We start from the raw sequence: 13,128 nt of genomic DNA, 5'->3' as shown, positions 1-13,128 counted from the left end.
GTGTTTAAGAGATACGAGCGATGAGAATAAAGGGGTTTCGCTAAGCCAGGTGTAACTGTGTGGTTTCTATGTATTTCAAACTGATCACCACCCTTAAATCATCCTACCCAAAGCAAAGAGGAGCCCTTCAGAGCAAAGATACAAGGAGCCATTTCTTACCTAAAATACCCTCTGATATAGCAGAAAAGAGTCATGGGAGGAAGGGAAAGGGCCTGCATTTTAAATCTTATTTCATGTTAAATTTAATTGCTATCAAAAAGTTCAAAAAGCTGCAGGATTTGGTCAGTTGTTTTAGGTACCAAGTGAGACTAGCTCAAATTAGTCCATATTAATACTTAACCGAATGAAAGGTCTGGCTGCCATGTGCCTTGTTTAAGTAGGAGAAAGTAAAGGTAGACACTAAGGCTGTGAGATCCTTATGTCTGAAATACAGAAACTTAAACCGTGAGTTATTAATACCATTTTAGGAGAAAATTAGAGAGTTCCTATGTGTAGGACAAGAAAAATTTAGCTCTTTTCTGAGCATAAATTACTATTAACAGTAAAGCAATTGCTCTTTAATGGTTATAAAGAGACTGTAACTAATGACTAATTAATGACTAATGACAAGTTATCATTTTAAAAGTTGGGTTTGATTAAGGAATCATCATTTGGCACAGTACTTTGTAGGTACTTAATAAATAATGAATGGATTTCCAAGAACGTATTTACCTGATGATCAAATTGCTGCATTACAAGCAACGTAAAATGCAGGAGCAACATTATTCAGTGGAGCTGGCTCAGAGAGCAGCCTATAAATCATTTATTGCCTTAGAATTTGAAAGGGACCATATGCTGCTTACACCCAGATACGTAATCAGAATCATGTCTTAGCACTAAGCAAGGCAAAGCCCTTCAAAATCATTTAGCCTAATAGTTCATTAACAGAAATAGTACTGACACTAATAATAGTCATCATTTATAGACACTTTATTGCCAGGTGCTGCATAAGGTGCTTTATATATATTATTTTTTTAAAGTCTGTAATAATCTTATGAAATCTTTAATTAGTAATCCAAATTATTCCCATTTCAGAGATGAGGAAGGGAGTCACTGAAAGCAAGGTACTTTGCCCTTAGGTCACAGGCTCTAGCTTTGGAACCTGAGAAGTTTACCTGTGGAGCCTTACATTCTTAACTATCACTTATCCTGCTTCTAATAACGAATGCCCAAAACTTATACTTAAATTATTTTCTGTACACTGGCATTAGACTCAGAAGACACACCTTAAATACATTTAGTAGTTGTGCATATATAATTATCAGGTTAGACTGGTGAAAACTATGGTGATTATACCTTCTTCAAAGTTATCTAATGTAATAGTACTTCTACCAATCCCTATCTTCCACAACTGCTTTTGATGAAAAAGTACTACTTTAATATATACATAGACATTGAAGTTCAAAACTGATGCTCCACCTCAAATGCCATTTGTTTTAGGGGGGGTACCTCTTAATCCTCGTCACCCATCTCCCCCAACCCACCCTCTGTCAACCACCAGTTTGTTCTCTGTATTTAGAGCATGTTTGGTTTTTTGTTTGTTCATTTGTTTTGTTTTACTTTCTTTTTTGATCTATCAGTTTATGGTCAAATTCTAAATTTGATCTAAAGTCTTGCCATTCAAAGTGTGGTCCCTAGAGCAGCAGAATTGGCATCACCTGGGAACATGTTAGATGAACAGATTCTGAAACCCCATCCCAGACCTACGGATTCAGAATCTTCACTTTAACAAGATTCCCAGGGGATTCATATGCACATTAAAGTTTGAAAAGCACTGGTTTAAAGCACTAACATTTCTGTTAGAAGTAGCTGAACTTGAGTCACTACAATAGAGACTTCAATTCCCAAAGAGGACACTGTATGATTCTTTCCTCCTATTCCTCCTATTCAGCCAGTGTCATTTCCAGGCTGTCCTGTTACTGAGTCTATTACAACCAAAACCCACAAGAATATTATTAAGCTTTAAAAATAGAATGGTGGTTATTTGTTTTAATCTTGTTTAATTTAGCTACCAAATGTTATCTAGGTAGTTTGGATCAAATAAATTTGCAACTATTTGTGTTTAAATTTTCGAGTCTTCTCGATCTCTTTCAAATGTGTATATGACTTCTTAGACAGTAGATTCTTTGAAATCTGGTGCTGGTTTTACAATTGGGAGAGTGGTAGTCAACACATGTTAAGAGCCCAATAGATGTTCAGTGACAGTCTTTAATACTTCTCACTAACAAGGTATGTTTATTCCCCAATTCTTTGGCAGTACAATATCACAGGACTCCAGAATCAGAGAAATCCAGGAGGAATTCTTCCTCAGCTGCTTACTGTGTGACCATGAGCAAGTTACTTAACCTCTCGTAAAGACTCAGTTTACTCATTTGTAAAATGGAGATAACACTAGAGCCTGTCTAGTGCTAGGCTACACTCTCCCTGACGGGCAGAGTGTAAGGATTAATGGCATAGGCATTTAAAATACCACTTTCTAGCAGAGACCTCAACAAAGTTAACCATTACTTTTTATTACTGCCATCTGTAAGCTATATCTTATTAGCTTTATTGAGAGTTAAAACCTACTGAAGGCATCTTTTTTTTAAAGAAACTCTTCCATTTCTCCCCACATTAGCGCCTTCTCTCATCATCCTTAAACTATCTTTACAGTTTCTGCTCTATTCATTCTGCATTTCTAAACATACAATAAACTGAAAAAAAAAGTTTTATACAAATTAAGCCTGTAAGAATGGAAAATATCTAAAAATATAATGACGCATATAGACATCTTATGTTTATACTCCATCAGATATTTGCCTAGTATAGGAGAGAGTGTTTAAGAAGTGATTTTCATTAAAAGATTCAGGTTTTAATTCTATGTTCCTCTCTTTCAGTCTTCAGTTACAGACAAGTGGGTTCTGACAGAGTACTTGTTGCTGTGATTAAAAACTAGTCCACCAGGATGAGCTATCATTTTAACCCTTCACTAACTCAACTTGTCTGGCTCTATCTCATCTATAAAAACTGGGAGTTGGCTGACAGAGCTGGCTGACAGGTCTCTCTGTAGTTCTGATAAACTATGAGTCTGAGTAAAAGGTAGATTGCTATTGGATACTCACTTCAAAAAATTAAGGTGTCAGTAATGTTACATGAAAAATTAAGGTGTTAGTAACGTCACTCAAAAGATAATTAAAATATAGTAAACTTAATTATCTACCCATAATCAACTATCACTGCTTTTGGGTCCAGTTTTGAAGGTCTATCTTTTTAGAAAGCAATTTTTTTTTGATTAATTAGTGTAAGGTGAATCTTTATATTTAAATGTTAATTATTTTCCTTCCTTCCTTCCTTCCTTCCTTCCTTCCTTCCTTCCTTCCTTCCTTCCTTCCTTCCTTCCTCCCTCCCTCCCTCCCTCCCTCCCTTTTTAAGTAGGCTCCATGCTCAACATAGGGCTTGAACTCATAACCCTGAGATCAAGAACTGCATACTCCACTAACTGAACCAGCCAAGCTCCCCAATTCTTTTCAAAACACACAGAAGTGGTTACAGATAAACAAGTGTTCCCTGCTTTTTGTGGAAAAACCAAAAAAGCAAAATAAACAAGAACCTTTTAGATAAACATCAGTCAGTATTATATGATAGCAAGAAAATAATCCTTCTCATGGAGATGATCATTTCTTTTCATCATTTACATGGATTTTTTTTTCTCCTCTAAAATACGAGTTTTCTTTTTTTAAAAAATTCCTATTGTTTTTTTTTTTATTTTATTTATTTATTTTTTTTTTAAATTTTTTTTTTTCAACGTTTATTTATTTTTGGGACAGAGAGAGACAGAGCATGAATGGGGGAGGGGCAGAGAGAGAGGGAGACACAGAATCGGAAACAGGCTCCAGGCTCCGAGCCATCAGCCCAGAGCCTGACGCGGGGCTCGAACTCACGGACCGCGAGATCGTGACCTGGCTGAAGTCGGACGCTTAACCGACTGCGCCACCCAGGCGCCCCAAAAAATTCCTATTGTTTAAAAAAATTTTTTTAATGTTTACTTATTTATTTTTGAGAAAGATAGAGAGTGTGTGTGCAAGCAGGGGAGAGGCAGAAGAGAGGGGGAGAGAGAAAGAATCCCAAGTAAGCTCTGTGCTGTCAGAGCAGAGCTTGACATAGGGCTCAAACTCACAAACCATGAGATCATGACCTGAGTTTAAACCAAGAGTCAGATGCTCAACCAACTGAGCCACCCAGGTGCCCCTAAAACTACAAGTTGCCTGAGCTAGAGTTTGAGTTGATGTCTAATTCATTCTTGTATTTTCCAAAGCACTTATTAACATTTATACTGTTTAAATTCAATAAGTATTTGTTAAAATCTATTAAATATCCTGAAAAAATTATATAGAAATGAAAATGTAACTTAAAAAATCTTAAATATTTATAATGCTATGATACAGCTAAATAATGTAGAGTACAGTATATTTTATAAAAACTAATAGACAAAAATTTAAATACATTTAAATTAGCTTGAAATTGGAAATTATTATTAAAAGTAGATTTTTCTTTTTTCGTTTTTTTTTTTTTTTTTGAAAAGGGAGGGAGTAGGAAAACATAGGAGAACTTTCCTAAAACTACCTTATTGTTAATTTTTTAAGAACATGTTTATACATTGTAAAACAGCGCTATAACCTCCCAGGGTAATACAACTTAAAAAAAACAAACAACCCACCCCCAAACCCTACAGCAAAGTAGCAAAACTTCAAAGTTCACAGTAAAGAAGGGAAAAAGAGAGATCCTGCCTTTTGTGCTAATACAATTCTCTCTCCAGTCTCCTCTTCACTCCATTCATACCTTCTTTTTGTCTTCAAACTTCTTCTGTGTCAAGGCCTTTACATTTGTCCCCTCTACGTGGAACACTTCTCATACCAGCTTATTTGTTCAACTCTTTTTGTCTTCAAGATCAATTTAGGTAACGAGCTAAGAAAACTGTCTAAACAGTATAAACCCCATTCTGTACAAATGACATTCTCAAGGTGACTTATTTAAAATAATTCAAGCCACATTTTGTCATTAAAAGTATACCTCTTACCTCTTTTTCCTTTCGGTCTATAGCATCTCGCTCAGCCTGCAACTGTACTTCTAGCGACAATTCTGTTTTAGCTTCTAGAGCTCCAGACTGCTTTTGGTCCTCTACCTTTAAATACACAAAAATTTTCTCGAAACTTCAGACATTAAATCTAATTATCCATTTTAACTGGAGAAATAGCAATGCCATTAGCAGCTGATAATCTACATTAGTGAATAATCAAAGTTACAGATCCTCAGTTTTGAATGCAGGAACACAGGAATGTTTGACACTCTTAAAATTCATTCCTCAGATAAAATGGAGACTATCCCCTAATATGCCCCCTTCCCAAACTTCCTTATCCTGCTCTTCTTTGATTCATTCTTGTTTTCTGCAGTATAGTGGGGATAGATTTCACTCTTATTCTGGGATAAAGCAATAGACTCAACTGGTGTCCACAGCTTTTTCATTTGGCTATTATTTTAGAATCACAACCTACTGACTGTGAAAAGGATCATTAATTCCTCTGGTTTACTTAATTTTCCTTTCTCAGGACTAAGGTATGCAAGTAACATTTGAAGATAAGAAGAAACAGATATAGTTATGTCACTGGAGACATAAAGGTATATTTATATTTTGTAATAATATCAACAAAAAGTCACTAGTAATTTTTTATTTAAAGGAACTGATGTTCAGGTAACTAAGAGCAATCCACATTAAAACACTTCATAAAATTAGCCTGAAGAAAATGCCATACCTTTTGGAAAGTGTCTGTACTAACGAGTAAGGCTTGCTCCAGTTCCCTTACTCGGAACTCCAGTTTCTCAATTTCTTCATTCCGTTCTTGTACATCCCTCTGAAGCTGCTCTTTAGAGAGCAAAAGCTCACTGCACTTGTCTGTTTTTTCTTTCAGATGATTTGTTAACTGTTCAACCTAGACACATAATAAGCAAAAACTGTAATTAAAAAAAAAATTCAACAAGCTAATAACATACCTGTCCTCATTTCAAAAAGTATTTTCAGAAGCCATGCTAAGTATTTTTGATAAGGATAGCAACTATTGTTTCCAACTATGGTGACATTCTTGGAGTTGATAAAGTAGTACTAACAAAAAGAAATACTGCTCCACCAACCCTTTACAAAAAATTCTTTCTCTTAAGACTAAGACCTGCAGCTAGGAGGAGAGAAAAGATTACATTTTTGAATAATGTTAAAGTATAAGCTCTAATGGTACAATAACACTAAAACAATAAAGATGACAAGTTTGCAGAGTGCTGACTTACACTATTCATCGATTTGAGAGAAGAGAGTGAGCATATGCACAAGTGGGGAAAGGGGCAGAGAGAGAGGAAGAGAGAGACACTCCCAACCAGGCTCCACTCTGTCAGCGCAGAGCCCAAAGCGGGGCCTGAACTCACAAACCCCGTGAGTTCATGATGTGAGCTGAAATCAAAAGTCGGGTGCTTAACTGACTCAGCCACCCAGGTGCCCCCGACTTACACTCTTACGTCAGAGAAGATAATCTTAAGAAATCTTTAATGGATTCTATTTTTCTTTCCACAAATGGTTATAATTGAGACGTATAATAATATGGTTCTAAACAACGCAGAGATGGGAGGGAATGGGGGAGCTTTAATACAGTCACTTAGAAGCTTTTTCAGCCTACACATTCCAGCAGCCCAGAAGAGACATGAGAATACTGGGTGGTGAGAAGAATCTGTGCACACTGAAAGTTTCCCCAAGTAATTCTGATAATGCGGGTCCATTTAAGAGAATGGTTCTGAGACCGAAGGATTCAGGAAGCATTAATAAGATAGCTTATGAAATTAGTTCTCATCAAGTAAAGAGAGAAAGCTTGCTAAAAAAATTAGTGTGATGGTAAGAAAAAAAGGAATTCTACCTTACTTCAGTGAGATACTTTAAGGAAATTATCTAAATACGATACTTATTCCCCAAAACATTAAAACAAATGCAAACTTACCTATAACTACATGTTCAAGGATGACTATAATAAAGCCACTGAGGAGAAAATTTAACAGTAATGGGTGGGCTAAGATTTGGAGTACAGTCAAGGAAAAAGACCACAAAGCAGCAAAATAGTACAATATACTGTAAGAGTTAGATTATTTAGATCTTGAGAAAATCAGCATCTGGGGAATCAGATTTGGCAAGGTAAGGACAGAACCAATGGATCACAATGTTCCAGGAGAAAAATCAAATACACACATCCATGTTAGTTTCTTAAAGTTTCATGAATGAGGCAGGTCACACTTTTCAAATATAACAAATAATATACTCACATACTGTACTATTAAAAAAATTTTTTTTTAATTTATTTATTTTGAGAGAGACAGAGACAACACATGTTGGGGAGAAGCAGAGAGAGAGGGAGAGGGAATCCTAAGCAGGCTCCCCACCACCAGCCCTATGTGGGGCTCAAACCCACAAAGTCATGATATTATGACCTGAGCCAAAACCAAGAGTCCGGACACTCAACCGACTGAGCCACCCAGGGGCCCCTATAAGATTTTTTAAAATAAAATTTAACTATTACTATTTCTGAAAATAATTTTACATGTTCACTATGTACCAGGCCAATATTCCTATGAGGTGGGTTCTATTATAATATATATTTAATTTGAGAGAGAAAGAGAGTAAGCGGGAGACGGGTGGTGGGGGAAGGGAGGGGGGGAGAGAGACAGAGAGAGAAGGAGGGAGGGAGGGAGGGAGAGGGAGAGAATCCCAAGCAGGCTCCATGCTCAGCACAAAGTCCAATGCAGGGCCTGATCCCACGACCCCGGAATCATGAGCTGAGCTGAAATCAAGAGTTGGAAGCACACTGACTGAGCCACCCAGGCACCCCACCATCTCTGTTTTAGAAATGACTAGATGAGTTTTAGAAAGTTTTACTGAGTTAGCCATTGTCACACATGTGGTAAATAACAGAGCTATTGATTCAAATTAGGATGGTGTAACCCCAAGCACGATGTCTATATAACTGTAACAAGCCATCCTTGCAATTTATACAATAAATCTTCCCTCATTCATGTAGCATTTATTTGGCAAATATAGAGTTCTGACTATGTTTCTAAATGAGGAAGTGGATAATTGGGACGAAAAAGGAGAAACAGGGAGAGTAGTAAGGAGGCTACCAAAACCATCCAGGCTAACAGTGACAGCCAGGATTTAAGGAGATGAATGAAATGGAAAGAATAGGAAGATGTAAGATGTAGTGCAACATGCCTCACCAAGGGGCTGGAAGTAGGGGTTGAAAAAAAAAAGTGGAATAAAGAATGAACTCTAGGTCTTAGCAATAAGAAAGGTGAAGATAGTATCATATTTACTGAAAGAAGAAGGAATATGTTTTATTCTTGTCTTTCTCTGATGGGGGTTAGTCAGGAATCAAGAGCTCTCTTTTAAACATGTTAATTTTGAGACATCTAAATGGAGATAGATGGTAAAGCATCTGAGTATTCAAGTCCAGAGTTCAAAAGAGATGTCAGGGGAGCACCTGGGTGGCTCAGTCAGTTGGGCGCTAACTTCAGCTCAGGTCATGATCTCACAGTTCGTGAGTTCTAGCCCTGCGTTGGGCTCTGTGCTGACAGCTCAGAGCCAGGAGCCTGCTTCAGGTTCTGTGTCTCCCTCTTTCTCTGCTCCTTCCCCACTAGTGCTCTGTCCCTCTCTGTCTCTCAAAAATAAGCAAACATTAAAAAAAAAAAAAAAAAAAAAAAAAAAAAAGAGATGTCAGGGCTGGAGATCTAAACACACGGTCATTTACACATAATTACCTGGGAAGAGAAAATTAATAGGAAAGAAAAAGGGGGCCAAAGACTAAGTCTTTGGGTCTTCCATCATTTATTTTGGGTTGAGAAACAAAGACTATGGAAAGAAACTAAATGAAGTAGGTATGTCACAGAAGCCAAGAGAAGGAAGTGTTTCAGGAAGAAGGCTGCAATGAAAACCTCTGAGGATGCGTATGATGAAGACAGAGATGATTTGTGGACATGGCCAGGAGGATGGTTACTTTCACAAGAACAATTTCAACAAAAGAGAGGATATAAAACCCCACTGAGACAGAGGGGTTAGAACGTCACTGCACTGCACTGGACTGAGGGAAGAATAGAAGATGGGGAAATAAAATTGTCTGAATACAGACAACTCTTGATCAGTTTTGTTAGGAACAGGAATAGAGAAAGAAATAGATAAGTTTATTTAATTGGGCAAAACTAGAAGATAAATGCAGGTAGAAATGACTCCAAATTTCAATGCAAACAATTTTTAATGTTTGTTTATTTTTGGGGGGTGGGAAGGGGCAGAGAGAGAATGAGACACAGAATCCGAAGCAGGCTCCAGGCTCTGAGCTGTCAGCACAGAGCCCAATGCGGGGCTTGAACCCACAAGCCGCGAGATCACGACCTGAGTTGAAGTCAGACACTCAACTGACTAAGCCACCCAGGAACACCAATGTAAACAATTTTTAGAATTTCAAGAACTTTTCACGCTGAAGTAATATTTAATTTTCTGATTTTGAAGATTTATATATAATAAAATTTTAAGTTCTTCACAACAGACATCTTTTATGACATACAATATGCTGTGGCATAGACAATATCAGTAAAGTTCTTTCTTACCTCTCTAGTTTGATGTTCATTGATAGGCTGGAATCGAGGTACGACCTTAAGTTGCTGTTCTAGTTTCTGTATTTCCTGTTGGAATACATCTCTTTCGTGTTCTCTATCAATGGCTTGCTCCTGAAGTTTAATAACAATAACAGTAACTGAAGAAACAATATATACTGAAGCTATTATTACTGCTACTTCTTTTAGTTATACATACAGTTTTATTTAAGATAAACAACTGATGGCCACAGAATACCCCAAACCAAAAGGTTTCAAAAAAAGAACACCTGTTGTACGGTACACAGTCTATTTGGAATCTTTGACAGGAATGTCTGCATTTAAATATTATTTGAAGCATGACATTTTTAATAATTCAAGTAATGTTAAATACAGAATGAGATAAAAATATTCTCCCAAAAATGAATTTATTTTTTTGGAGCAAAGGAGGAATTCCACTGTTAATTTAGTCATTAAAAAAATAGTAAGTAGAACAAACTGTTTAGTAAATCAATTTCTTTCATCCTAATCTAGGTTTTGTATCTAAAATTATAAAATCTGTCAGAATCTGATTCCCTGATATATGAAAAGAATATCAGGCCTTAAGTGAAACCCCAAAGAAGAAAATCCATATGAGGTTAAAGATTTAGTATCATTTTGGAAGACAGTAATGACAGCGTAACAACTGTTCCAAGAGCACAGTGTTACTCTGTGTGTATCTTTTGTGGGTGAAACAGTGTTGGCCAGTTAGCTCTCAGGATCCTCACCCTGCTTTAGCAGTTGGTTAAAGCAAAGTCTTGGACAAGCTTGTTAACTCTGAATTTAGAAAGGCTAACTGGTAGGGTTTACTCATAATCTGCCTGTACTGCTTTTAATTGTCATAGGTATGTAATAAAAATTATTAGAATTTTTATTTGGAATAGTAGTTTTTAGTTAATTGGTAAAAAACACAGGTAGATGAAAATGTTAGAATTCAAGTTTCTTCATAATTTAAAATTCACAACCTAGACTAGCAGCAAGTAAGCACTCCAGTGACAAAACCAATATTCAAGTTGAGAATACTTACATCTAAAAATTTTTTTGTTTTTTCTAACTGCTTTTCCAGTGCTTGGTTTTGCTGTCTTAAATCCATTAGCTCAGCATTCTTTTCTTGTTCCAGCTCTATAAACCTACTGACTTGTTCCTCAACATCTATTTCGAGAGCTTTCACTTGTTTTTGAAGGTCGTCACGTACTTTTTCAGCTTGGCACTGTACTTCTAGTTTTTCCTTCATTAATTTTTCTGTCTCCTGTAGTAATTCTGTTTACAAATATAAAAATATACTAAGTTAAATCAAAGTAATAGTGAAATCACCCATAACAACGCTCAAATTTTACCTTCATGAAATAAGAGATCTGAGTTTTACTTTAAACACACATAAGAAAGGAAAATGTTCCTATGAAAATATCAAAGCAACATATTCCTATAGAAGCAAGCTAGTATCAAAAAAATTATACCATATTAACAAAAAGAAACATTCTGTCACTAAAAACAGTATTTTGTGAAAATGCCATAGCAAGTGACCAAAAAAAAAAAAAAAGTCCACTTTCACCATAAGGAAAAGAACAAAGTCTAATTAAATTTAAGCACAGAAATAACTCACCTCAGGCAAAAATCAATTCATTCCAAACCAATAAAGTCACTTTATATGCATACACAATACACATGAAGATCAAAGACTGTAAATTTTTAACCAAGGCAAGTAAGAGTTATAGAAAAAAAAATACAACTACAATCAATTTCCTGTTAGTCTTTCTCCTCATTAGATCCATATTCCTGAGTTAGTCTTGCACACTTACACATATATGTATCAAGGGAAAACTGACTATGAGAGGCAGTATGGTGTAGTGCTTAGGAGCAGAGACTGTGGATTCAAATCCTAGCTCTGCCACTTATCTCCTGTGTGATACTTAACACGATGTCCTCCAATTTCCTTATATGTAAACTGGGGATAGTAATACTACTGATCTCTACGAGTTATTGTGGATCAAATGAGTTAATATATACAAAGAATAGTGCCTAGAGTATGGTAAGCACTATATAAGTGTTAGCTATTATTATTAACATTAGTAATACAACAATAAAGTATATAGCAAAGTAAAACAATACTCTAATGAAAAAAAAAGGAACATAACCTGAGAGTCCTTATACTAACCAGTCTGCCAATACTGTACTCAGGACTAGGAATCTATAGAAAATAGCTTTCCTTTTAAAACAATAGTGATTTAGATGTTAATATAAAACTAAATGAACCAGAAAGTCTCTTTACTAAATTTCACTGATCCTTGATATCATCATCTTATATATTTCCTGATTTAGAAAGAGCATTTTGAAAAGTCATATGGTGAGAATTTAATACATTTTGTTTATGTAAGAAACTGAAATTGTCTTAAGCTCTGTGGAAAAACAGATATAAGATGATGATCACTACGAATCTCAGTTGTTAATTTCAAATATAAATATGGATTTTTATTGTAAGAAAAGTTTTTTGTTAAAGAAAAAAACCGTAAGTATGAAACACAACAGCAAAATTAGAGGTATGTTAGTTGGAAAAGTAGAGGTATGTGATTGAAAATCCAAGGGTCACCCCGTTTTTGGAGTTGTAAGTTTATCACCCAAAGACTGGCCATGCAATTGTATAAACACACCTGCTCCCGGTGCTGCATCGACTGCAGCATCTACTAGTCCTATAAGAATAGAAAGAAAAAACACACACACACAGAACAAAGATATAATTTACATGTCTACTTCCTAAAACAGAATAATATGTAAACACAAAAGAATTAGAAGTAAAAGTTGAAACCACTGATTATTATCATTTGTAACATTTTGATGTACTAGTATTTCGTGAATGTTTTACATGTATGATACATACACTTTGCACATTAAAAAGACCAACCCTAAACCTGTGTTAAACAAATTTGAGCAACCAGAAACAACTGCACCATATTACAAAAATGCATGCTGTATTTCTCAATTAGCAAAATTCAACTAATAAAACTACATATTTATAATTCCAACTGCATGTGTAATATAAAAGTGGGAGGATATGATGAAAAGGATTTGAAGTTCCACCGTTATAATGACTGATGTTTTTTTACTGCCAAAAAAACTAAGCTATTACACATAATTTCTCATTTCAGCAAAGATTAAATGTTATTTATAAATTGTATATTCTTTGAACTCATACACAGATTAAACTAGATGTCAGTGTAACAGTCACTGACCTTTTCAATCTATTCTCCTGCAGGCCGGAATCCACACCCACCTGCTTGCTACTAGTGCTGGATCAGTGCTCTTTTACTTAATCCAAGTATACATTTTTGCTGCCTTTCTGCTATCAAAAGAACTGAATCTTACACAGTTTAAAAAATATCCTGCCACATTATGCACAGCTGTCTC

The 13,128-nt window shown here is 35.7% G+C and overlaps 1 protein-coding gene across 3 annotated transcripts in view; it reads right to left on the bottom strand.

Moving 5' to 3' along the window:
- AKAP9 (A-kinase anchoring protein 9) overlaps positions 1-13,128 on the bottom strand; it is a 154,157-nt gene that overhangs the window by 33,009 nt on the left and 108,020 nt on the right. For 2 of the 3 annotated variants that reach the window (XM_030307931.1, XM_030307933.1), the window contains 5 exons: positions 12,375-12,413; positions 10,754-10,986; positions 9,703-9,822; positions 5,829-6,005; positions 5,096-5,200 (listed from right to left, as the gene is read on the bottom strand). In XM_030307931.1, coding sequence (XP_030163791.1) covers positions 5,096-5,200; positions 5,829-6,005; positions 9,703-9,822; positions 10,754-10,986; positions 12,375-12,413 — 674 coding nt within the window. The remainder of the gene's footprint in view (positions 1-5,095; positions 5,201-5,828; positions 6,006-9,702; positions 9,823-10,753; positions 10,987-12,374; positions 12,414-13,128) is intronic. The other variant, XM_030307932.1, reaches the window with a different exon arrangement.

The sequence above is a fragment of the Lynx canadensis genome, chromosome A2 (genome assembly GCF_007474595.2).
Source record: "Lynx canadensis isolate LIC74 chromosome A2, mLynCan4.pri.v2, whole genome shotgun sequence".
Lineage (NCBI taxonomy): Eukaryota > Metazoa > Chordata > Mammalia > Carnivora > Felidae > Lynx > Lynx canadensis.
The sequence above is the reverse complement of the archived record's forward strand: the minus strand, read 5'-3'. Positions and strand labels throughout refer to the sequence as shown.